We start from the raw sequence: 26,150 nt of genomic DNA, 5'->3' as shown, positions 1-26,150 counted from the left end.
TTAGAAATAAACACAGAACTTGAGCCTGGCAGTGGAGCCCTTGCCGTGCAGGGCAGGATAATATTAGTAGGAGACAGCTTCTTAAGCTTCTTGACAGAGACCCTGCCTCTTGGCTTATTTGCATAGGGATTTGGGTGTTCATTTGCATCCTCGCTGACAAACTCAGTTTGCCTGATGTCAGGCTGGCCAGCATCCGGGGGTGAACCCTTTACATATACAGAGCTCCTGAAGGAAGGGGGAAAACCCAGAGAAACTGACCATAAAGGAGAATTGGCCTCAACTAATCCTCTGAACCAAGCTGGGGAACATCTGCCTCGTGATGTCTGCCTGACAGTGGGCAAGGGAGATGAGCAAGGACCCCCAGAGGCTAGTGTGCTCCCCCTCCTACCTCCCCCGACATCCAGAGCCCTGCGTCCTCCACACATGTGGATTCAGGAGCCACAGAAGGTGGGGCGCAGGGGGACACGAGTAGGAGGAGGAAGAATATGGGGAGATTCTAGTCCCTCCCACTTAGAGATGCAGTTGCCATGGTGACTGAGGACCAGTGAGGCGGGATGGGGCTGGGGGTGGGGGGTGGGGGTGTGGCAGGGACGAAGGCACTGGGAGACCGGAAGCCTGGCATTCCAGAGGGAGGGAGACGCAGCAGCATATCCAAGCTCCAGGTAAGGGAGCCGAAGCGCTGACAGTTCAGAATGGAGGGGGCGGTCCATTGTCTGGCGCTTGCTCTGCCCCGAGGAGGGGGCAGAATGAGGGGGTCAGGCCATTGTGTTCAGTACTCAGCTGAGTATTCCAGCACTAGTCGGACAGGAGGAGGAAACCCAGGAGGCACTGGGTAAGGGGTTAAAGGGGATTGGGTTGGGTGGACGGAAAGAAGGCTGGAGACTGTGGGGGTGAGAAGAGGTGGGGGGTGCTGGGGGAGCAGAGGCTTGGGGATATATCCTTAGTGCCTTACACACATTCAGTTCAGTTCAGTTCAGTCACTCAGTCGTGTCTGACTCTTTAATAATAAGTTGATTTGACTTGCTTGTGATTGTAAAAAAGAGGATAACAAGGGACTGGGTAGATAGGGCTAAGAAGCGGACCCGGGAATCTGATGTTCCCTAGGACTGTGCTCTTATGGGGCTTCCTTGAAGCTGAGGGTAGAGGTGGTGGGAAGAATTAGACCAGCTGGGTCGTTGGCACAGCCAGGAGTGGCTTCTCTCCTGGCTCCAGGACCCCTCCCTTGGTGAGGTATCCAGGCTCCATCAGAGTGCAGAATAGACAGACCCTGGGGTGAGCATGGGGTGGGTATGGGAAGCAACTTCTCCCACCTCCATCCCCACACCTAGATTTCCATCCTGGGCTGAAAGCTGGCCAGAAAGGGGTTATTATTTGATGTGGTCTAGGGGCCATGGGGAAGGAGTCCCCACCAGGAGGTCAGGGCTGAACTCAGCAGAGCTGTCATGGGGGTCCCCAGGTTGGGCCCCAGGGCTTAGAGAGAAAGAAGTTGCGGAGCCGCCACAGTGCAGCTGCGAAATGGCATAGCCCCGACAACCTGGTCCTGAACCACCGACCCCTTCCTACCGCCACCCCACCTGAACTGCTGCCCTACCTAGCCTCAGCCAAGACACTTCCTCTCCCTGGCCTTGGTTTCCTCATTTGTACAGTGATGGGGTGGGACCCCATCAGCTCTGAGCATCCTCGATGTTGTGAGAGGTCCTGCTACATTATTCGCCGGGCCCAGTGCAAAATGAAAGTGTGGGGCCCCTCTTTCAAAATCTAGACTTTCAAACATTCTGACTATTTACCAAAATATCTTTCCAAGGTGGAATGCCAGAAAAGTTTTCAGGAGATTCCACAGAAAACTCTGTTTCCAAAGACCTTATCTCGTTTCTCCTTTTCTTCCCCCCTCCCAAACTCCTTCCTTGCATTTCTGAAATCACCTATCTCATATATAGCCTCTGCAGTTAACAACCTGAAAATCTTATGGATTACCAGATCAACTTCACTATGATTTCATGAAAATGTATGTGAAATTATAAAAAAATTGCAAATGCTTATATTTAAAGTTTCTTTTATGACAGTGCTATGTTTAAGTGGGAATAGACATTAGTAAACATTTTTTTAGTGAAAAAACAAAACAAAACAACGAAGACTTATAAGACAGCAGCACTTGGGCGTTAGACTGAGCCTGGGCCCCTGTGCGACTGCCCAGGTTACGTGCCCAGGAAGCCAGCCCTGACTGTGGGCTGGCTCTGTGTGCAGCAGCAAGAGAGAGGCAGTGCGGCTTGAAGTCTGACTCCTGAGACTCTGGTACAAGATGGGCAGTGATGGGGGCAAGGTGACCCTCCTCCCCACCAGGCTCCTCAGGGAACTAGCCCGGAGGGCCCTTGTGGAGGCAGTGGAGGCAGGACTTGTAGGCTTCTGTTTCCTCTTGAGTCAGGATTCAGCCCAGAGATACTGTTTCTTAGCCCAGGGGGGAACTAGAACTTGCTTTCTCCAGCCAAGTTGCTCAGAGTTGAGTTCCCTGGACCCGGGCAGGAGGAGGACAGCTAAGAGGCACTGTAGCTAAGGGATTCACTCTGGAACGAGGCAGACCTGGTTTACCTTTCCTTCGGGCTACTCTGCCTCACTTCCCCTACCTTTAAAATGTGGGGACTTCCCTGGTGATTCGGTGGATAAGACTCCATGCTTCCAAAGCAGGTGGTGAGGGTTCTATCCTTGGTCAGGGAACTAAGATCCCACATGCTGCATGGCAAGACCAAAAAAAAAAAAAGATTACTGTAGTATCTAGAAGCTAAAATTGTTGGGTAGAACAAAGCCTGATAAGGCAAACTTCATACTTGTGGTTGGAATGCCAGATGTTTTCAAGAGATTCCACAGAAAACTCTGTTTTCAAAGACCTTATCTCCTTTCTTCTTTTCTTCCTCCCTCCCAAACTCCTTCCTTGCATTTCTGAAATCACCTATCTCATATATAGCCTCTGCAGTTTACAACCTGAAAATATTATGGATTACCAGATCAATTTCATTATGATTTCATGAACACATATGTGAAATTATAAAAAAATTGCAAATGCTTATATTTAAAGTTTCTTTTATCCCACTCCTGACAAGCCAGCCTTTGGGGGCTTGACTGGTGGCTCAGACGGAAAGCGTCTGCCTACAATGCCGGAGACCTGGGCTCAATTCCTGGGTCAGAAAGATCCCCTGGAGAAGGAAATGGCAACCCACTCCAGTACACTTGCCTGGAGAATCCCATGGACAAAGGAGCCTGGTGGGCTACAGTCCATGGGGTCGCAAAGAGTCGGACACAACTGAGCAACTTCCCTTTCCCTTTCTTCCCTTTATGACAGGGCTATGTTTAAGTGGGAATGCTGCTGCTGCTGCTGCTGCTAAGTTGCTTCAGTCATGTTTGACTCTGTGCGACCTCATGGACGGCAGCCCACCAGGCTCCGCCATCCCTGGGATTCTCCAGGCAAGAACAATGGAAAGTGAAGTCACTCAGTTGTGTCCGACTCTGTGAGACCCCATGGACTGTAGCCCACCAGGCTCCTCTGTCCATGGGATTCTCCAGGCAAGAATACTGGAGTGGGTTGCCATTTGGTTGCTATTTCCTTCTCCAATGCATGAAAGTGAAAAGTGAAAGTGAAGTCGCTCAGTCGTGTCCGACTCTTCACGACCCCATGGACTGTAGCCTAAGTGGGAATAGACATTAGTAAACGTTTTTTTAAGTTAAAAATATATATATATATCAAGGCTTACAAGATGGCAGCACTTGGGCGTTAGACTGAGCCTGGGCCCCTGTGCGACTGCCCAGGTTACGTGCCCAGGAAGCCAGCCCTGACTGTGGGCTGGCTCTGTGTGCAGCAGCAAGAGAGAGGCAGTGCGGCTTGAAGTCTGACTCCTGAGACTCTGGTACAAGATGGGCAGTGATGGGGGCAAGGTGACCCTCCTCCCCACCAGGCTCCTCAGGGAACTAGCCCGGAGGGCCCTTGTGGAGGCAGTGGAGGCAGGACTTGTAGGCTTCTGTTTCCTCTTGAGTCAGGATTCAGCCCAGAGATACTGTTTCTTAGCCCAGGGGGGAACTAGAACTTGCTTTCTCCAGCCAAGTTGCTCAGAGTTGAGTTCCCTGGACCCGGGCAGGAGGAGGACAGCTAAGAGGCACTGTAGCTAAGGGATTCACTCTGGAACGAGGCAGACCTGGTTTACCTTTCCTTCGGGCTACTCTGCCTCACTTCCCCTACCTTTAAAATGTGGGGACTTCCCTGGTGATTCGGTGGATAAGACTCCATGCTTCCAAAGCAGGTGGTGAGGGTTCTATCCTTGGTCAGGGAATTAAGATCTCACATGCTGCATGGCAAGACCAAAAAAAAAAAAAAGATTACTGTAGTATCTAGAAGCTAAAATTGTTGGGTAGATCAAAGCCTTTATCAATAAGGCAAACTTCATACTTGTGGTTGAGGTAAAGAAGACTTGTCAGAAGGAAGGACTAGGCTCAGGGCATTGAATCTAAGGCTTCCGGGGAGAGACAGGAACAAGGCAGGGGCCGGGAGCCTGGGGCTGGAACCTCCTCCCTCCTCCCCGCTCCCCACCATCAGAACTCTTCTCAGACAAGCCAGTCCATTCAAGCAGAGAGGCCTGCAGCAGGGTAGGTTTCCACTCTAAACTGAGGGTTAAGGGGCATGAAATGTGGGGTCCAGGTGGGAGTGATCCTTGATTCTGAGAGTCCAGAAAATTTTCTCCGGGTGACTGGGCCAATGGCTTCTCCCAGGGGCCTGGCAATGAGACTCCATGAGAGTCTGGGGAGTCTAAAGTAAGTGTTTTTGTTTGTTTGTTTGTTTGTTTTTAAATTTATTTGGCTGTGCTGGGTCTTAGTTGCAGCATGTGGGATCTAGTTCCCTAACTAGGTGTCAAATCTGGGTCCCCAAGTTGAGACTGCAGAGTGAGTCCTAGCCACTAGATCAGCAGGAAAGTCCCTGAAGCTAGTCTTGCCCGAAACAGTTGTTGGGAGCGGCTTGGCTGAGACCTCAGAGAAATTGAGGGAAAATGAAAGCAGAGGGAAAGGGAAGAAAGCTGAGCCGACTCTGACAAGGAATTCTTCTAAGAAGGAGTCTAAGCTGTCCCACCTTCTGTACACCTTGCTGTGGCAGGGAGGGGGGTGGGTGGGTGGATATTACGCAGCAGGAAAGACTTCCTGACCATGAGGAATATGCATTTAAGGAGGTGGTCTATTTATTAGAGTTGGATTAGCCCTGGGACGTCTGTGCTCTGTAACCAGCAGTCAGCTGGGGCTGAGTGAGCAGGAAACTACCCACTTTCTAGGTCATGAAGCCTTTGGTGCTAGATGCCTCATTAACCCTGCATTATGAGATCCCTGGAGCCCTAAGGGAGGGGTGAGCAGCCACCATCGGGCCTTTGGGTGCCTCAGAAGTATGAGCGCAGATGGGAAATTTTCTGGGTCTCCCACTGGCCTGATGCCGCCCTAAGAGCGCTGGAGATAAGACTACAGAAGGAATTTTCTCAGCAAAGCCATGGATGAGAGCCTAATGCAATTGTTTTATTTATTACAAAAAATTTTTTAATCATTAAAAAAATATTTATTTATTTATTTGGGTCTTAGCTGTCATGCAGGCTCAGTTACCCCAAGGCATGTGAGACCTTAGTTCCCTGACCAGGGATCGAAACTGTGTCCCTTGCATTGCAGGGTGCATTCGTAGATACTAGACCAAGAGGCAAGCCCCGAAATCATTTTTTAAATGGAAATATATTTAATTGACAATGTTGTGTTATTTTAAATGTACAGCAAAATGTGGGCTTCCCAGGTGGTCTAGTGGTTAAGACTCCATGCTTCCAATGCAGGGTGTGGGGGTTTGATTCCTGGTTGGGGAAGGTCCCACATTGCTGAGTAGTGTGGCCAAAAAAAAGAGAGAAAGAAGAGAAAATTGTACAACAAAGTGATTCAGTTTTACATACACATACGTATATATAGATAAGAAAATTCAAAGTGTGAGTCGCTCAGTGGTGTCTGACTCTTTGTGACTCCATGGACTGCAGCCCACCAGGCTCTTCTGTCCATGGAATTCTCCAGGCAAGAATACTGGAGTTGGTTGTTGTTGTTTAATTGCAAAGTTGTGTCTGACTCTTTGCGACCCCATGGACTTGTAGCCCACCAGACTCCTCTATCCACGGTATTTTCCAGGCAAGAATATTGGTGTGGGTTGCTATTTCCTTCTCCAAGGGATCTTTCTGACCCAGAGATTGAGCTCGGGTCAATCTGCATTGCAGGCAGATTATATATAAACATATTCTTTTTCAGATTGTTTTCCATTATAGGTTATTACAAGTATTAAATATAGGTCCCTGTACTATACTGGAGAAGGCAATGGCACCCCACTCCAGTACTCTTGCCTGGCAAGTCCCATGGATGGAGAAGCCTGGTAGGCTGCAGTCTGTGGGGTCGCCAAGAGTCAGACACGACTGAGTGACTTCACTTTCACTTTTCACTTTCACGCATTGGAGAAGGAAATGGCAACCCACTCCAGTGTTCTTGCCTGGAGAATCCCAGGGATGGGGAAGCCTGGTGGGCTGCCGTCTCTGGGTCACACAGAGTCGGACACGACTGAAGCGACTTAGCAGCAGCAGCAACCTGTACTATACAGCAGGTCCTTGTTGTTCACAATTGTATTGTTTTTTAAAGACTATGGCTCAGTTGGACGTGGGAGGTCTGAAAGGTTATCCCACTTCAGGGATTTCCCTGTTGGTAGGAGTGGAGAGACCCCACCTTGTGGGTAAGTGAAAAGAGGAATATGAAAGATGGTATCATGTCTCCTGTCTGGGAAATCTTGAGCAAGAGGTAAAATCCCTGCTAGGCTTGTTAGACTGGCTGTGACAAGATAGAGGGACAGGGGAATGGCTGAAATGACCTAGAAACTTTCTGGCCTTTTAAACTTTTTTGATAGACAGGTGAGAGGAGGGCCAAAGAGAGAGGTGTGTCTCCTTTTATTCCCCTCCCAATCAACCAACTTCCGCCCAAGCCAGGGATCTGTCACAACTCGAGAGGTGGAAATTCTGGTTTCCCTTGCCCAGAGCTCCCAGTGCGGGCTTTGCCACTATGGGTACCTGGAGGGCCGCACTCCTGGCCCAGCCAGGCTGAGCCTCCCGTCCCCCACCTCTGGGGCCTGGGAGCCCTCCCTTCTTCTTTGTCTTGGATGGCACCCCCTGCCCAAGAGTCTGGATACCTGGGTTCTATGCTGTGTCTGGCTCAACGGTACGTGAGATGTGATGGCTAACTGGAGGGGTGGCAGTCCAAGGGGAGGATTATGCAGAGACCAGGGAGACGGACAGCAGCAGCACTAAGACCAGAGGGGGGCGGGGAGCTGCAGAGGCTGGGAGACGACCAGCCGCTCCCTGCCCTGGGCCACCTTCCTTGCGATGCTAGTAGCCAGCCTGGAGGGCTGGTCTCCCATCTCCTCTCTGCAAGAAGAGGCCTGTAGGCCTCAGAGTCAGAGAACAGAGCAGGCCGATTCAGACCTGGTCTTCTTGTTTGGGTCATCAGAGGGCAGGGCTGAGTACAAGGCCCTGGTTATCAAGAGATCTGAAAGCGCCGGGAGAATCAAGTCTGAAGAACCTATATTGTGAGTGCAGGAAGCTGCTCCCTAGAAAGTCCTGGAGCCAGGACCAGGCAGTGGTTTGGGATCTGGGCTATGGGAGGAGGAAAGGCAAAGAGTAGATAACAAGAAGGACTTCCTTGAGAGTAAGGTGAGGAAAGGCAGAGCCGGGCTATTGGCGCAAAGAGGTCATAAGGGATGGGGAAAAACTGGACTTCAGCCCGGAGGGGAGAGTGGGGCGGAGTGAGCCTGTTAGAATGATGGAAGTGAGACTCTCTGAGGGCACGCTGGAGAGGAAACTGGCCCGTTCCCCTAGCATCCCCCCCCTGCCATACACACTTCTGCTGCCTGGGGCTCTCTGATTGGTTCCCAGGGGGGATGTGGTAAGGACGGCTCACCCAGAGAGTACCCGGTGCCTGTTTCCCCAGAGACGTCCAGTGACAGCCCCTGGCTGAGCATGGCCCTTCCAGCCCTGGGCCTGGACTCCTGGAGCTTCCTGGGCCTTTTCCTCTTCCAGCTGCTCCTGCTGTTCCTGCCACCGCCGACAACTGCGGGGGGTGAAGGGCAGGGACCCACACCCAGGGTCAAATACTATGCAGGTAAGGGTCTGATGATCAGGAAGTAGGGGATGGCAGCCCCGGGCTGGAGGCGGGTGGAGGAAGGAAAGAGAATGGAAGGAGAAGGGTAGGAAATTGGACTTGGAGAAACCACAATAGATAAGTCATGGAGAGGCAGAGGGCATCAGGGAGAGAGAGACAGCCAGAAATAGAAATTCAGGCTGAGAAAGGAGTGAATGATGAAACTCACTTGGGGGAGAGACTGAGGACAGGGAGGTGAGGGGAGCAGGAGGCCAGGGGCGATGTGCCTTCTGGTTCTCCAGAGCTGGTGATTTCTCTTTCCCTCCTTCAGTGTCACTGTTATCAAACTGGGCACTTCAAACCCATAACTGCTTTCATGCCCTCAATTGCCCCAAGGACATTTGCGGCAGGGAATCCGTGGACCTGGTGACCCAGGACACAAAGTGCACAGATGATGCTGGACCATGCTGTGTCCAGTACTGTGGACACCAGGAATAGAAGAACCCAGAGTAGCCTTGCCGGGATATGGGCCCTGGGACCCTGCAGGCACAGTTTGACTGGTTTCTTACTGAGGCTGTGGGGGCTGCTGGCCCTCCACCTCCAAGGAAAAGACTCAAGAAAGGACATGGGCCCTGTCAGAGTTGTAGGGGCAGGGTCTCCTGGGCATGGCTGAGTCTTTAACATCTTTCTGGGGCAACGTGGTAAAGGAAATGCATGTTGCCCATTGATGGAAGGGCCTCCCTTGTGTTAGGTGCTGGGATTACAGCATAAACCCTGCCCCCAAGGTGCTGATGGTCCCCAGGGGCAGGCAGGTGGGCCGTCACACAGTCATACTCGAGGGTGATCAGTTCAATGACAGAGGGGTTTATACAGCTCTGGGGAGGCCAGCCTCTCTGGCACCTTGCCCCAACTCCTCTGCGTGGTTGGTGCTAATATTCTTTGCGCCTCCGGAGCTAACAGCTAGCTGATCAGTCCTCTAATGCAAAAGTGCAAATGTGCTCATGAGAGAGGGAGAGTTTGAGAAGCTCATCTCTCTGCGCCAGGGGACATATGTGCCAGGGGACCGGTCACACACGCCCACCTCTGCCACATCGCAGTGATGGGGAGACCTCAGGGAGTCTCCCACAGCCAACCGAAATCCCCAGTCCAGGTGATATCCAGGCGCCTGCAGGAAACTCGAGAAAAACATTTCTTTCTGTTCCACCTATGGCAGAGGTTCTCATGGTGGAAATTTCCTGTAGAGGAGGGAAGGAAAGTGGGGCTGGTGACTGGGACAACTGCAACCCACGGTTACTCTGACACATAGTCCTATCTGCCTCTAGCCTTGTCTGTGGCTGCCAACACCTTCCTGTCTGTCTATCTGCTCTCTGCCCTCCCCGCCTGTGAGGACTGACGTGTCCTCCCCAGCCGCAGCCCCCTAGGCCTGGAAGAACATCCCCTGTGCCTCGCTTTATTTCCTGTCCCTTTGTCTGTCTCTTGAGTGTGGGCCGCCCTCCGTCTGTCCCAGGCTGTTATTGCCCTGTCTCTGGTTGTCTTTCCTCTCCACTATGAGCTCAGCACCCAATGCTCCTAGGCCGTCAGCAGGGTCGGGCAGAGCAGGGATCTGCTGCTGAGGAGTGGGTCCGGCTGCGAGGGCTGGGGGGAGCACACTCTGCCAACCCTTTCCTTTCCCTGCTTTTCTCTCAGAAATCAGCTGCTTGCCCACTGCCTTCTCATCACTCACCCCTTCTCACCACCTCTCAACAGGGGATGGACGCAGAGCTCTTAGCTTCTTCCACCAAAAGGGCCTCCAGGACTTTGACACTCTGCTCTTGAGTGATGATGGAGGCACTCTCTATGTGGGGGCTCGAGAGGCCATTCTGGCCTTGAATATCGAGGATCCTGGGGTGCCAAGGCTGAAGAACATGGTGAGAGGCCAGGGAAAGGGTGAGGGCTGGAAGTGAGGAGGGGGCTGACAGCTGCCCTGGGCCTGGGCTGTCTATGCATGGATAACTACCCAATTTGCTGTCATCTATAATCAGCAACGATTAGCAGTTCTTTATTTTTTATTTTATTTTATTATTTTACTTTACAATACTGTATTGGTTTTGCCATACATTGACATGAATCCACCACGTGTGTACATGAGTTCCCGATTAGCAGTTCTTAGTATAGACATATACATGTATGATTTTTATGACAGACAAGAAACACAACAGTGGCCTCACTCTTCATGGGTACCATGAATACTGGTTGAATAATACTAATCGCTAAAATGGCTGATATGGAAATTGACAAAGTGAACGTGAAAGTTGCTCAGTTGTGTCCAACTCTTTGCAACCCCGTGGATAGTCCATGGAAGTCTCCAGGCAAAAATACTGGAGTGGGTGAAGGGGATCTTCCCAACCCAGGGATTGAACACAGGTCTCTCGCATTGCAGGCAGATTCTTTACCAGCTGAGCCACCAGGGAAGCCCAAGAATACTGGAGTGGGTAGCCTATCCCTTCTCAAGGGTCTCCTTCCCGACCCAGGAATCGAACCAGGATCTCCTGCATTAGCAGGCGGATTCTTTACCAGCTGAGCTACCATGAAAGCCCCAATACTAATTGTTAAAATGACTGATATGGAAATTGACATATGAGAGAAACATTGACTCAAACTATATCAATAATGTGATATCCACCCACTGGAAGATACCACCGAAGCTTCTGTGTTAAATTATAGTCACCCTACTCACAGGAATAATGTGAGGGAGAAAGGGAGAGGGAAGGAAAAGAGGGAGGGAGGGAGCAAGCAATTACTGAGCATCTCAACACAGTCTGTGTTGCTCAGTGTGTGGTCTGTGGGCCACCTGCACATATGGGATGCGGATTAAAAATACAGTTTCTCTGAGGTGTGAGGAACCGAAAATTTTTAACAATTTCCCCAGGAAGTGTGTTTTGTTTTGTTTCCAGCTGCTGCTTTGTATACCATGCATGGCATTAGGTGCTTTACATACAGAAATCTGTGCCATTGACCAAGATCACTCAACCAGTAAGTGGCTGAGTCTAGGTTCAAGCTCAGGTCTCATTCCATTGACCATGTTCTTACATGGAGCTGTGTCCTCATGAATATCAGTATCATTAGAGTAATAGCCAGGGTCACAAAGTGAGGTTCTTACAGCCTACCAGCATGCAACTCACCATTATGCCTGCGGGTGATTTCACACCAGAGCCAAGGAGGGGGTCGCAGGTCGGAGAACTCAAGATCTCATTCCCTTCATCTCCCCTCTCCCAATGCCCTACTTCAGATACCCTGGCCAGCCAGTGACAGAAAAAAGAGTGAATGTGCCTTTAAGAGGAAGAGCAATGAGGTAAGTAGGGGTGGCGATATTGGGGCTCTGGAAGAGAGCCCTGGTGTCCCCAGGCCATCACTGGATGACCTTAGGTGAGGCAGGCAGCAGAGGACGCTTGTTTGAGTGATGGTGTCCTAGAGGATCATGATCACATGGCCTGCTGTTCTATGGGGACTGCCTCAGCATTGCCCAGCCCTTCTCCCTACTGGCGAGTGAGGGAGCAGTCCTCCAGGGGCCGGGAGTCTGGGGCAAGTGTTCTGGAGGCCTGAACTGTCTCTCTCCCCCAGACACAGTGTTTCAACTTTATTCGTGTCCTGGTATCCTTCAACGCCACCCATCTCTATGCCTGCGGCACGTTCGCCTTCAGCCCTGCTTGTACCTTCATTGTGAGTTATCTGGCCCCGGCTCTCAGGCCCCACCTCACCTCCACCCCCGGCTCATCCTCTGCAGTTCTGAAAAACTCTGATGTTGCAGCCCAGGGTCCTTGTGAGCTTCCGAGCTCCAGGTCAATTTTCCTCTGCACCCCCTACCCCTTCCTCCCTCAGGTCCCTCCTTTCCTTTCTCTGGCGTTCTGGCCCCCCCCCAGCCACGTTCCCCCCTCTAGGAACTCCAAGACTCCAAACTGTTGCCCATCTCGGAGGACAGGGTCGTGGAGGGGAAAGGCCAAAGCCCCTTCGACCCCACCCATAAGCACACGGCTGTCATGGCAGGTGAGTGTCGGGTTCCCTGGTCCATCCCGACGACTGCTTTCCCAGGTCACTCTGTGACACAGGGAATCTGACGATTTCCTGAAAGGCAAGAGGACAAAGGGAGGGGAAGACAGGAGCCTCAGAGCATAAAATCAGAGGGAGTATCAGGTACCCCAACCAGTTGAAGCTGCCACGAGGGAGGTGGGGCAAGATGGATGTGGAGGGATGCACAGAGGTAGGAGGGTCCTGGAAGGGTCTCAGACAGGGAAGAGGCCTGAGAGTCACCATTTGTTCAACAAGCAAGATCTGTATGAACAGCCCCTCTGGTGTGCCAGGCATTGTGCTAGGAAACGTAGGGATTGCAAAGAGGAAATCATGGTGCTGTGCCCTCCTGGACACAAACCATCACTCCCCTCACCCCTTGGCTTCCTGAAGCTGGTGGCCTTTGACTGAGTGGGACCTTGAAAGACAAGTAGATGGGCAGGGAAAGTGTTCCAGGAAGAAAAGGGTAGGCCCTCATGTATAGAAACAAAACAGCCATCCTGGGGGAACAATGAGTGATTCTAACTGGCAAGTGGTTCAGCTGGATATGGGAGGCAGGAGCCAGAGAAAGGCTGGAAAAATGCCAAAACACTGAAGGCCGTGAAGTTCGCCAGTCCCTGTGGGAGAAGGACCTAAGAACGGTGCTCAGGGTGGGCTGTGAGCTGGGCTTTGGGACTCCACGGGAAGGTACAGAACAAATGAAGAAGGCCACAGACTGATGTCAATGCTGACCTCAGTCAGAGGCAGATCTGAGAAGGGGAGGGGCACCCTCCAGCTGACAAGGTCCCCCCTCCTCTCCTCACATTAGATGGGATGCTCTTTTCCGGCACCATGAACAACTTCCTGGGCAGTGAGCCCATCTTGTTGCGCACTCTGGGATCCCAGCCTGTCCTCAAGACTGACAATTTCCTCCGCTGGCTGCAACGTAAGGATCTCAGCCCCACCCAGCACAGGTCTGGCCCCCTTCCCCAAGTCCCGGAGACCTGGCACTCTGAACTGCTGTTAATTCACTCAACTCTCAGTGGTTGAGGCGTACTACATGCAAGGCGATACTGCAGGGAAGACAGAGCTCCTGTCCGGGGAAGGTTTCATCTTTTTAAAAAAACTTTAATTTTTAAACAATTTTGGTTGCGCTGGGTCTTCGTAGTTGCGCAGGCTTTTTCCCTCTAGTTGTGGCGAGCGAGGGGCTACCCTCCAGTCGTGGGCAGTGCATGGGCTTCTCATTGTGGTGGCTGCTCTTGTCGGGAAGCGCAGGCTCTGGAGCAGGCAGGCTTCAGTAGTTGCAGCACACGGGGTCGCAGCGGCTGTGGGTCTCTCTGGCTCTGGGGCACAGGTTCAATAGTTGAAGCCCACAGGCTTAGCGGCTGCATGTGGGATCTTCCCTGACAAGGGATCAAACGTTTGTCTCCGGCATTGGCAGGGAAACTCACGAAGCTTTCATCTTATGTAAATAATTAAAGTACCTCCCCTCACCCATGGCCTCGCCCCGACCAGCCGCGGATCCGGGGCATAGTACCTCCTGGTCTTCAGAGTCAAGAGTTTTCCCGAAGGGGAAACCAGGACCCCTAGGTGCTCCATCTCTTAGCCTATTTGCCCTTCCCCTGCAGCGGACGCCTCCTTCGTGGCAGCCATCCCTTCCACCCAGGTGGTCTACTTCTTCTTCGAGGAGACAGCCAGCGAGTTTGAGTTCTTCGAGAAGCTTCACATTTCCCGGGTGGCCCAAGTCTGCAAGGTCGACAGCCTGGTGGGAGGCGGGGCTGGCCGTGGAGAAGCCAATGGGGGAGATGGCAGAGGCGGGGCCGGGCGCTTAGGGCCCAATGGGGGTGAGGGGGCGGGTTAGAGGGCGTGGTCACGCGTGGGCAGTCGGGGGACCCTCTGACTCTTAGACTGCGCCCCTAGAATGACGTGGGTGGCGAAAAGTTACTGCAGAAGAAGTGGACCACCTTCCTAAAGGCCCAGCTGCTTTGCACCCAGCCGGAACAACTTCCCTTCAACGTTATCCGTCACGCTGTCCTGCTGGCAGACAATTCCTCCACCGATCCCCAGGTCTACGCAGTCTTTACCTCTCAGTGGTGAGCAGCTAGGCGAGAGCGTGGGGGTTGGAAGTGGGATTTGGGGTCAGCCCCCATCTCGCCCTGGCCCGCCAGGGAGGGTAGGAACTGATGTGAGCGAAGCACAAACTCCACACTTCACATATGAAGACATTTGATCATCACCATCTCCCAGGAATTTGACTCACGCCCTTAATGTAAGGGCTCAATGTAGATAGGGAAAATAAAGCTCAGAAAGGTTCTTATTAGTTTATGTCCTGCCTGGTTCCAAAAAGGATAGGAGGCAGCTTACAAAAGGCAAACATTAAAATAAAATAAACCTATGAGGAAATGGACATAAAAGGAGAATAAGAGAACCCAGCAATCGAGTCAGCACGTTACAGATGTTTATCACTTATACAGTTGGGGATGTTGGGAGACATGTAGCTGTGAACTTCCTAGTGGTCATAGCATAAAGCGAAACACCATCAACAACCTAAGATGAAAATAAAGTCGTTGCTTGGAGGTTGAGACTTATTTGTTGTGGTCTGGCTCCCACAGCTTCCAGGTGTCTGCTGACAATGTATCAGGTACCAAAGATATCTTTTGTAAGCAGGGTCTGGTATTTGTGGCTTCCAGGACCGAGAATATGGTTTATGCCACAGTCAGGTTAAAAGGAAACAATAGAGACAGAGCTTTTGTCTCCACAGACCAGGGCGGAAGGAATAAAAATAGTCTCGTAGCTGGGTTCTGTTTGGTTATCTGAGGACCGAGAATGCACTGGACCCCCAGGGAGGAGAGCTTCATCTGGAGCCTGTCCGGGAGCTGGCTACATTGCTTCTCCCATAGAGGCTCAGTCTGGGCAGGCCAGGCGGGTGACGCCCCAGGGCCTGAGCCCAGATTAGTTCTCATTAAGGATAACCACACCTCAGATCCTAAAATGGGATAAAGTCTGGGACTCTCCTAGCTCTTATCGCCTCGGCTGGGGACTGACCCAGCCCTTCATACTTCTCCCCTTCTGGGGTTTTTCACCAAAAGCAGGCCAAGGTGGGAGGGGGAGCTTCCTGGTGTAGCAGAGGACGTTACAGACGACATCCCCTCTGGCTGTCTCCAGGCACCTTGGTGGGACCAGGAGCTCTGCTGTCTGCGCTTTCTCACTCAAGGACATCAAGAATGTCTTTGAGGGGAAGTATAAGGAACTGGACAAAGAGACTTCACGCTGGACTACTTATGAATATCCTGATATCAGTCCACGGCCAGGCAGTGTGAGTATCATCCACACCACTGAGTAAAGCCCTCCTCCCCAGGACATATAATATGCGTGTCAAAGCACCTGTCACAGCATGATAGTGCCCCATAAATGCTAGTGCTCCCCACACCCCCAAGTCTTGTCTGCTCAGGTATTCACCCATTCCCGCTGCCCACATTCTACATCCGTGGTGTCCAACCCCATCCTAAACACTGAATAGCACCCCTGCACCCCAGCTAAGTGCACACCATATACTTCGGTATATCACTGAAAAAACAAAGGAGCACAGGCTGTGCCAAGGACTTTCTTGGGCCTCTTCATCTGCATTTCTTATTTAACTTTTGTTTTTGGATTGGAGTTGTATATGTACAACATTCGAAGAAGATTTACATGGTTGGTTACAAACAACAGCCCAGTTTCCTCTCTTCAGCACTTTTCCTTCTCTAGAGACAGTCACCTTCAACTCTTTTAGCTGATTCTTTTGATTTTATCCCCAAATCTCAAAATATGTTTATTGCTATTCCTTGACGCTTCCATTTCAGGCAGCATCTATTGAATTCCCATTGTGGATGGTGAAGATTTAACCGTGTCTCCCCATCCCCACCCCCACTCAGCAATGAGCTGGATCTGACTCGCAGCAACTAGCAAGAACCCTTTGTGCATCTCTTTCCAAATCCGAGTTCAGTAACATTACATTGATAGCTTGAAATTAGCCATGATGGGAATAATACATTATGGAAATCAGCAAAATCATCATCTCAGAGCAGCCTTACCAACACACTGCTGTACCCACCTCTTATCTCCTAGCATTGGTTTATAGTCAGTTTGGTCAGGCCAGTATTTATATTATGATTCATTACTCACAGCTGAGCCATGTAGTAGGCCATGATTATTTTTCCTTTTTGCATAATTAAAAAAATTTTCCCTGGGGTTAGTAATTATCTTGATTTTTTTTTTTTTTTGCTTTGTTTTCTAAGCTCTTATCTTTAATTCAACCCCAAACTCTACCTCAATTAACTGAATCTCTTTTGCAAACAGACCCATTTGGTAGTCTAAGAGTTTCATTTTCCTGGAAATCCCTTCTATCTGCTGCAGTCTTGACTACCTCTTTGTCTCATGTACATCCGGAGCACAGCTGCCATCCTGGAAGCTCCCTTCCTCATCATTCTGGGCATTCCCTTTTCCTCTTTCTTGTGATAATCTGGTGTTTCTTGTGTCCCACAACTTCCTATTTTTTCTTTCTTCCACTGTCTTATTTTAGTGGAGGATGGGTGGGTGGGTGCTAAGTTGCTTCAGTTGTGTCTGACTCTGTGCGACCCTATTGACTATAGCCTGCCAGGCTCCTCTGTCCATGGGATTCTCCAGGCAAGAACACTGAGTGGGTTGCCATGTCTTCCTCCAGGGAATCTTCCCAACCCAGGGATCAAAACCATGTCTGTTATGTCTCCTACATTGGGAGGTGGGTTCTTTACCACTAGAGCCACCAGGACAGCCTCTGTAAATTCCTGGAAAGGAATACACAGCAGGTAAATTTTTTTGAGACCCTGAATGTCTGAAAATGTCTTCATTCTACATTCACCTTAGATAGTTTGCCTAGTTGTATCTATTTTAATTCTAGGAAAAAATAATCTTCCTTTCAGACTTGGAAGGCATCCTCTATTATATTCTAGCTTACAGTGCTCCTGTTTGAGAAGTCTGAAGCTATTCTGATCCCCAAAGCTTTGAATATCTGTTTTTCCCTCTGAAACCTTGTAGTACCTTTTTTGTGTTGCTGGTTATTTTGAAATTTCATGATATTGTGCCTTGATGGGATCTTGTTCACTTATTGCCTGGGCGTTCACTTTGCCCCCTATTAGGCCTGGAAATTTAGTTCTTTCAGTTCTAAGAAGTTTTCTTGAACTGTTACCTTTTCATTTAATACATATTTTTTAAGGTCACCTGTCACTATTGTAGGCAATGAAGACATAGTAGTGAAAGAAACAAAAAAGTCTTTCTTCATGGAGAGGATATTCTACTGTTGGAATGGTTTCTCACTTCTTTCTGAACCCCCTGGATTGGTTGATCCTATAACTTTTAAAATCCTTTTTAGGAATTTTCCCAAGTCTTTGGTTTTGTTCTACTTTCTAAGAGAATATCTCAATTTTATCTTCTGATCCTTCTGTCAGATTTTAAATTTATGCTAACATATTTAATTTCCTAGATTTTTTGAGCTTTGTATATGTCTTATGCTGCTGCTGCTGCTAAGTCGCTTCAGTCGTGTCCGACTCTGTGCGACCCCACAGACGGCAGCCCACCAGGCTCCCCCATCCCTGGGATTCTCCAGGCAAGAACACCGGAGTGGGTTGCCATTGCCTTCTCCAATGCATGAAAGTGAAAAGTGAAAGTGAAGTCGCTCAGTCGTGTCCTACTCCTAGCGACCCCATGGACTGCAGCCTACCAGGCTCCTCTGTCCATGGGATTTTCCAGGCAAGAGTACTGGAGTGGCGTGCCATTGCCTTCTCCGATATGTCTTATAAATATGTTCTATTATAGAGAATTTTAAACATATAAAAACTGGACAGAATAGTATGCTGCTGCTGGTGCTGCTAAGTCGCTTCAGTCTTGTCTGACTCTTAGCCACCCCTTGGACTGCAGCCCACCAGGCTCCTCTGTCCATGGGATTTTCCAGGCAAGAGTACTGGAGTGGGGTGCCATTGCCTTCTCTGACAGAATAGTATAATGGACCTCTATACACCCATCAGCCAGCTGCAACTCCTCGCCAGTCAGACCACTTCATCTCTACCCCACTCACTTCCCCTCTTATTTTTTGAAGCAAATTCTGGGCATCATTTCATCTGTGTTAGTTTCCTATGGCTGCCATAACAAATTACAACAAACTTGGTGGTGTAAAACAACAGAAATTTATTCTTTCACAATTCTGGAGGCCAGGGGTTTGAAATCAAAGTTGCAGTCAAGGTTGGGTCCTCCTGGAGGCCCTGAGAGAGAATCTGTTCCGCGCCTCACTCCTGCCCTGGCTGGGGCAGTCTTTGGTGTTCTCTCACTCCAGTCTCTGCCTCTGCCGTCACGTTGCCTTATCTCTGCGTATCTCCTCCTCTTCTCTTATGAGTACACTTGTCATTGGATTTAGAGCCCAATGTGATCCAGAATGAGTCATCTTGAGACTTTTAATTATATCTGCAAATAGCCTTTTGCCAAATAAAGTCACACTCCCAGGTTTTCAATGGGCATACCTTTGGGTGGCTACCATCCATCCCATTACCTCATCCATAGTGATTTTAGTGTCACCCAAGATAAGGGCTTTGAAAAAAATAATGTATAGTTCCATCATTACACCAAAAAAATAACGCATGCGTGCATGTTTAGTTACTCAGACGTGTCTGACTTTTTGTGATCCCATGGACTGTAGCCTGCTGGGCTCCTCGGGATTTTCCAGGCAAGAATACTAGAGTGGGTTTCCACTCCCTTCTCCAGGGATCGAACCCAGGTTTCCTGCATTGCAGGTGGATTCTTTACCATCTGAGCCACCACGGAAGCCCCCCACTCTGCCCCAATTAATAACACTTTCTTAATCTAATATGCAAAAGTATTCAAATTTCTAATAGTCTCATAGATATCATAAGGGTTTTTTTTAAAATATAGTTTGCTTTTGAAATCAAAATCCAAATAAGATCTGTAAATTTGGATTGGTTGTTCTTCTCAGTCTCTTTTACTCTATATGTTCCCTTTCCAACTTCTTTCTTTCTCTTACGATTTATTTGTTATATAGAATTTCCCACAGTCTGGATCTTGATGATTTTGCATCGCTGTGGTGGAGTTTAAGTATTTTCTATAAATTGGTTGCTGTTTGGATCTAGAAACTTGACCATAAAAACTTGCTCTTAAAGTTTGACTTTGGGAAGCAAAATAAAAACTTGTATTTAGTTTGGTCTTCTTTCAGGACATTTATAATCTCTGGCCGCATTCTTTGGAATAAGAACTCCTCTCCTGAAGCATTATGTGTGTTCTTGTTTCATGGGTATGCTGTCTTCATACTTCTCTCTCTTAAGGTAGTAAGGATACTTTGCTGTGAAGTTTTCTTTTCTCTGAATCATTTGTTTCCTCTTAAGGTTTATTAATTTTTTCCCATGTCACTGTTTGTTTATATCTTTCATGTCTATGGTTTCACTCACATATTTGGTCATCCTTGGCTATCTACTCATAGTTAAGAGCAAGGGGACCTTGAAGCTATGAAAACTCTGCACGCTGGGTGACTTGGCAACTTGAACTCCATGATAACTCCACTGAGAATGGGCTGGCTAGGCTGCTTTACTGGAGACCTTCAATATCAGTATCTTTAAGTCTTTCCTTTTGGGCCTTTAGTCAGCTTTCCTGGAACAGATTCTTCTGGTCTTCTCTTGGAGTGAGGCGGTCTGGCTCCTGGGATCTGGGGAAGAAAGGCTGCGGGTGGGGGAAGAGTCTCAGCAGGTGCTGTGTCTACCTGCATTTAATCCCCTGCCTTCATCATGGTGTGTCACCCCTCCGCTGTCCTCCAACCAGAGTCCTCTCTAGAGAATAAGCCTCCAGTCCTGGGCCAGGGTATGGAAGGGACAGTCACTCAGCTGCATGGAGCTGGGACGAAATCTGCCTGCTTCTTAAATAGATTTTCAAATATAGCCTTTCTTTTGCCCCGTTTCCAGAGGGGACTGAGGCCACTAATTTATGAACTTCAGAAATTCTGCCTTATAAATCAGAATTTAAGCCTGGGCTGGCTTAGAAAGATTCTTTTTTCCTGCTAAGTCTTTTCCCTTTTGTTCATTTGCTTTCTAGCTTCCCAAATGTGGCTGCTTCTGCCTCCTCTCATGTTCTCACATGTCTTTTTAAAAAAAAATCCCTTTTGGAGGATGTGAGAGTAGGTACATGTGCTCATTCTGGCATCTAAATGAGATACAGATGTTATTACGTCACTTTACAGATAGGAAGTTGCGGCTCATAGAGGTAGGGTAACTTGTCTGAGGACACAGCATGTAGGTGACGCAGCTGTGGCTGGCTTTAAGACAGTGCTGTTAGAAATGGAGGACAAGAATCGTGACCAGTGATCAGGACACAGGTGTCCCAGAGCCACAATATGCTGTTGTTGGCAGGGCCTTTCAAGAACAGCCGGTCCAACCCCCTCATTTTATGGGTAAGAAAAAGAAGGCCCAGAATGGAGAAGGGACTCTCCCCGAGTCGTGCATCCAATTCATGCCAAACCATGATGCAGAATACTCCCTGCTACACCACCCCTTTTTGTGACAGACTGCAGTCCCTTATTGACTCTGTGAACATTTATTGGGCCCCAACTGAGTACTAGGTCCTATGCTAAGCCTGGGCCTACAGACATGAGTTCAGGGTGGTCCTTACCTGCAGGGGATCCTCACCCTACTTTCTGCTGGTGGCTGGGCATCCTTGGTGACGGGGATGATGGATAGAAATAATGACCGCTAACGCTTATCAAGTACTTACTTCATGCCAAGTACTGTTCTAATTACTTTTCATGTAATTCGCTTGCATCCTCATAGCAAGTCTGTGCTGTGTTGGTAATAGGCCCAGTTCACTGTTAAGGAACCTCAGACATGCTGAATTCAGACGCTGCATTTTAAAGCCAGGCAGTGCCAGAGTGCAGCTTTAATCACAATCCTGAAATAAGGACTGCCAAGAGGGAGGGAGGCAAAGGAGATTAGCCAAGGGGGAGGGAGGGAGAGAAGAGGCCACGGGTGGGTTGAAGGGAAGGAGAACGCTGACCTGATCTGCCTCCTTCCCCCTTCAGTGCTCCGAGGGCCCCTCCTCTGACAAAGCCTTGACCTTCATGAAGGACCATTTCCTGATGGATGAGCCGGTGGTGGGGACACCCCTGCTGGTGAAGTCTGGTGTAGAGTACACATGGCTTGCGGTGGAGACAGCCCAGGGCATCGACGGGCAGAGCCATCTGGTCATGTACCTGGGCACCAGTGAGTAGAGGGCTCCAGGGCACCCCTCAAGGGACTGGAGCCTGGGTTGCAACTCAGGTTGAGGGGGGAGACCTTTGAGTTCATTCACTCATGCATTCATTCAGCAAATTCTTTTTTTAATTGGATGATAATTGCTTTATAATATTGTGTTAGTTTCTTCTGTACCACAGTGTGAATCAGCTATACGTATACATATAACCCCTCCCTCTTGGACCCCCCACCATCCCACCCCTCTAGGTTATCACGAAGCAGCAAATATTTATCTGAGCACCTGCGCTGTGCCTGGCACCCAGCTAGGCTCTGAAAATCTAGCAGGGGAACCAAAGAGCCCCATCCCTAACTTTTCTGAACTTTCAGTCTGGTGGGGTAGAGAAGCATGAAGGGTTTTGGTGACCTTAGCAAGAGCTGTTTGTTTATTTGTCTTATGGGGGGAACCATGCTAGAAAGGTGCAGAGTAAGGGAGGATAGAGGAGGAGTGTATAGACTTGGGGAGGGAGAAGATGGGCAGGAAGTAGAGGGAGCTCTTAGGTGAAGGCTTTTGTGTTTTCTATGAAGTAGGAGAACACAAGGTCATGAGTGGTGGGGACTGAGGGATGGAAAAGGCAGATTTGAGAAGAGAGAAGTAGATTCAAATATTCTTTGTGGAAAGAAGGAGAGACGGTCTGTGGGGGGATGGGGAAGATTGTGAAGCATATGTATTGAGGGCCTGGCTAAGGTGGATGACCTTGAGCTTTAGTAGAAGCAGCCCATCAGGTTCATTCTTTCTTTTAGGACGTCAGCTGTGCCTATATTGAGTGCACAGTCGAGAACGAAACAGACAAAAAGCTAGCTCCTTTTGGAGTGCATGGAGACAGACAATAAACATACTGAAGGAGTCAGTTACTTGGCACATTACGAGATCAGAAAATAAATAGAACAGTGTGATGGGGTGGTCAGGAATGCTTGTTGGGGAGGTGGTAATTTTTGAAAGGGTGGTTGGGGTAGACCTCATTGAACTTTGAGTAGAGACCCTTGACAGAAGTGAGGGAGGCTGGTGATGTGATTTTCTCCAGAAGTGATTAAAAGTCCACATATCCATGAAGAAAGGGGATAGTTCGGTTCCTCTAGGGCTGGAGTTTGACCAGGCAGTTTCCAAGGAAGGACTGAGAGGCAAGGGATTTCCAGCCATTTAGGAGAGCTCCGTCTCCGTGGCAACGGAAGGAAATGGTCTGACAGATCTGTGTCCAGTGCAGACTTCAGAAGGAACTTTCTTTCTTTCTTGTTTTGGCTTCAAGGCATGTGGGATCTTAGGTCCCCAAGCAGGGATCAAATCAGCACGCCTTGCTTGGAAGCCCAAAGACCTAACCGCTGGGCCAGCAGAGAAGTCCCAGAAGGAACTTTCTGACAGCTAGGGGAGGCCATCTGGAGTCAGAGAGCAAGCATGAGAGGCTAGGTGCTTTCAGCTCTCTCTCTCCACAGGCACAGGCTCCCTCCATAAGGCTGTGGTGAGTGGCCACCACAGTGCTCATCTGGTGGAGGAGATTCAGCTGTTCCCTGACCCTGAACCTGTTCGCAACCTGCAGCTGGCCCCTACCCAGGTGGGAAAGGGCCTGACCCTCAGATGGGGTCTCCAGAGGGGCAGGTCTTGGGTGCTAGGTCCTTACTAGTTGTGGCAGGGTGACTTGACAGGCTTCATCTCTCTTCCAGGGAGCAGTGTTTGCAGGCTTCTCAGGAGGCATCTGGAAGGTTCCTCGAGCCAACTGTAGTGTCTACGAGAGCTGTATGGACTGTGTCCTTGCCCGGGACCCTCACTGTGCCTGGGACCCTGAGTCTCAAACCTGCCGCCTCCTGCCCACCCCAATCGTGTGAGTGCCAGTTACCCAGGGTGTGTGTCTGGGTTCCCTCTTTCCAGATGCTATGAGGTTGGTGCAAAAGTAATTGCGGTTTAGGGCTGTGAATTTTATATCATTTTAACTAGGCTAAAATACATCTTTATTAATCAAAATAGGAACTGTTACAATCAATACATTTTTTGCCAACAAGAAATAAGTTGGTTTATTCCTGAAGCATAAAAATCTGTGCTTCAGGATTTGATGAGCTCTTGGAAACCATTTTCTGCTGGTTGTGGAAGCGTTTTCCCTCCAAAAAGTTGCTTGAAGAAGTGGTAGTTGGTTGGCAAGAGGTCAGGTGAATATGGTGGATTTGGCAAAACTTTGCAGCCCAATTCGTTCAGCTTTTGAAGTGTTGGTTGTGTGGCACGTGTTTGACTGTTGTTGTGGAGAAGGGGCCGTTTCTTTTGAACTGGCTGCAGGTATTGTGGTTTTCAGTGCATCCCATCGATTTGCTGAGCATGCTTCTCAGATGTCCTGGTTTCGCCAGGATTCAGAAAGTTGTAGTGGATCAGACATTTAGTGGTTGGACCAAAAAGAAGCTCCAAAGCACTTCTCAAAGCCAAACTTGCACCAAAAGAGGTCCTGACCAAACAATGCCCATGACCTCTTCTTGGTGCAGGTTTGGCTCTGGGAAGTGCTTTGGAGCTTCTTCTTGGTCCAACCACTGAGCTGGTAGTCACTGGTTATAGTATACAATCCATTTTTCTTTTCTCATCACACATCACAATCTGATCGAGAAACGGTTTCTTATTGTTGCATAAAATATGAGGAGATAAAACTTCAAAATGACGATTTTTTTGATTTGTGGGCAGCACCTGAGGCATTCACTTATTGAGCTTTTTCATCCTTCCAATTTGCTTCAAATGCTGAATGACCACAGAATGGTGGACATTGAGTTCTTTGGCAACTTTTGGCCATCGCACTCCTCATCTTCAAGGCTCTTGTCTCCTTTGCAAAACTTCTGGAACCACCATGCACTGTACGTTTGTTAGCAATTCCTGAGCCAAATGCGTTGCTGATGTTGCGAGTTGTCTCTGCCGTTTTACGACCCACTTTGAACTCGAGTAAGAAAATTGCTCAAATTTGTAAACATCAAGTAGTAAGTCATTAGCAAAAAACATAAAGCAAAAAATATACATTAAAATGGTGTATACTATAACCACATTTATTAAGAATGTATTCCAATATCAAATGGCAAATTTCAACAATGCAAAAACCGTAATTACGTTTTCATCAACCTAATACTAATGCATCTCCTCCAAGACAACCCCCAGCCTCTGGGGTCTCCTCCAGGAATGGAGTTGCACTGTTGATCTGTTTCAGGCCACCCCGGGCTTCTCATCCCCTGATCTCTGTTCTACTTTGTCTCCCCGACCCATCTTTCTCCCCACTGCACTTCCCTCTCTTGCTCCCTCCTCTTCCCACTCTTGCCTGTTTCAAGGGATAATTTTTGCTTTCCCTCCTCAGGAAGTCCTGGAAGCAGGACATGAAGCAAGGGAACCCAGAGTGGGCATGTGCCAGTGGCCCCATGGGCAGGAGTCTGGGGCCCAGGAGCCGCCCCCAAATCAGTGAGTGTGGGTCCAGAGAAGGTGCAAAGGCTAGGGAGGACTTCCAGCGGCGGAGACACTCCTGCATCAATTTCTCCCCTCAGCATCTGCCTGGCTTGGGAACTGAGTACCCAGAGTTGGGATGGATTTGAATGTCAGCTGTAGGGCGGAGGGATAGGAATTCTAAGCTGGGATTCAGGATTGGAGTTGAAATTGGTTCTGGTGTCAGAGCTGGAGTTAGATGGACTGGGGGTTAGTTTGGGGCCCAGACTGGAGACAGGAAAGGGGTCAGAGCTGAGTTTAGGACTTGAAATAGCTGGAGACGGGAATGGGGCCCCACATGTCGGGGCCTGCATTCTCCCCTTAACCTTTGGCCCCTTTCCTTCCCCTACAGTTAAAGAAGTCCTGGCTGTCCCCAACTCCATCCTGGAGCTCCCCTGTCCCCAGAGCTCGGCTCTGGCCTCTTACCACTGGAGTCACGGGGTAGAAGCCATCCCAGAGGCCCCTTCCACAGTTTACAATGGATCCCTCTTGCTGCTTCTGCGAGACGGGGCAGGGGGTCTCTATCAGTGCTGGGCCACTGAGAATGACTTCTCATACCCTGTGGTCTCCTATTGGGTGCACAGTCAGGACCAGCCCCTGGCCCTGGACCCCAAACTGGCGGGCATTCCCCGGGAGCGCATGGAGGCCCCGCTGACCAGGGTTGGCGGCGGGGCCGCCCTGGCTGCCCCGAAGTCCTACTGGCCCCACTTCCTCACCGTCACTGTGCTCCTTGCCCTGGTGCTTTCAGGAGCCCTCATCACCTTCCTTGCATCCCCATTGGGGGCACTCCGAGCCCGGGGCAAAGTCCAAGGCTGTGGGACCCTGCCCCCCAGGGAGAAAGCCCCACTGAGCAGCGAGCAGTGCCTCCAACCTCCCAAGGAAAGCAGGACCTCTGCCAGTGATATGGACGCCGACAACAACCTCCAGGGCACAGAGGTGGCTTAGACTCCGGGTACAGGCTGGGGCTGTTGGATAGGGCAGGGCACGCGGCCATTGGCTGGGGAGCCGGGAGCTGCTCCTTCCTGACTAGGCTGGGAGTAGCACCAAAGACCGCTTTCCCCCCACCAGAGGACCTTCTCCGCCATTCTGTGCCACTGATAGCGCTCAGTGAGGCTGGGCACAGCAGCCTGGCTCCCCTCTGTGGAACCCGCTTCTACCAAGCATGTGGCCTCTCTAAGGGGAGCTGCCCCAGACCTGGTCCAGGCCGTGAAAGGAGGACCCAGAGAGGATCCTTC

General features: G+C 49.8%; 1 protein-coding gene across 1 annotated transcript; it reads left to right on the top strand.

Moving 5' to 3' along the window:
- The first annotated feature begins 8,033 nt into the window (after positions 1-8,033).
- Positions 8,034-25,860, top strand: SEMA4A (semaphorin 4A). Its single transcript, XM_052637849.1, has 14 exons — positions 8,034-8,187; positions 9,913-10,073; positions 11,435-11,497; positions 11,767-11,865; positions 12,084-12,189; positions 13,019-13,135; positions 13,818-13,942; positions 14,110-14,282; positions 15,355-15,505; positions 21,275-21,455; positions 22,914-23,032; positions 23,142-23,299; positions 24,794-24,894; positions 25,268-25,860. The coding sequence occupies exons 1-14, from the start codon at positions 8,046-8,048 to the stop codon at positions 25,858-25,860; spliced, it is 2,289 nt and encodes a 762-aa protein (XP_052493809.1). The 5' UTR covers positions 8,034-8,045.
- Positions 25,861-26,150: the final 290 nt, after the last annotated feature.

The sequence above is a fragment of the Budorcas taxicolor genome, chromosome 3 (assembly GCF_023091745.1).
Source record: "Budorcas taxicolor isolate Tak-1 chromosome 3, Takin1.1, whole genome shotgun sequence".
In the NCBI taxonomy this organism is placed as follows: Eukaryota; Metazoa; Chordata; class Mammalia; order Artiodactyla; family Bovidae; genus Budorcas; species Budorcas taxicolor.
This window is presented reverse-complemented; position numbering and strand designations above follow the sequence as displayed.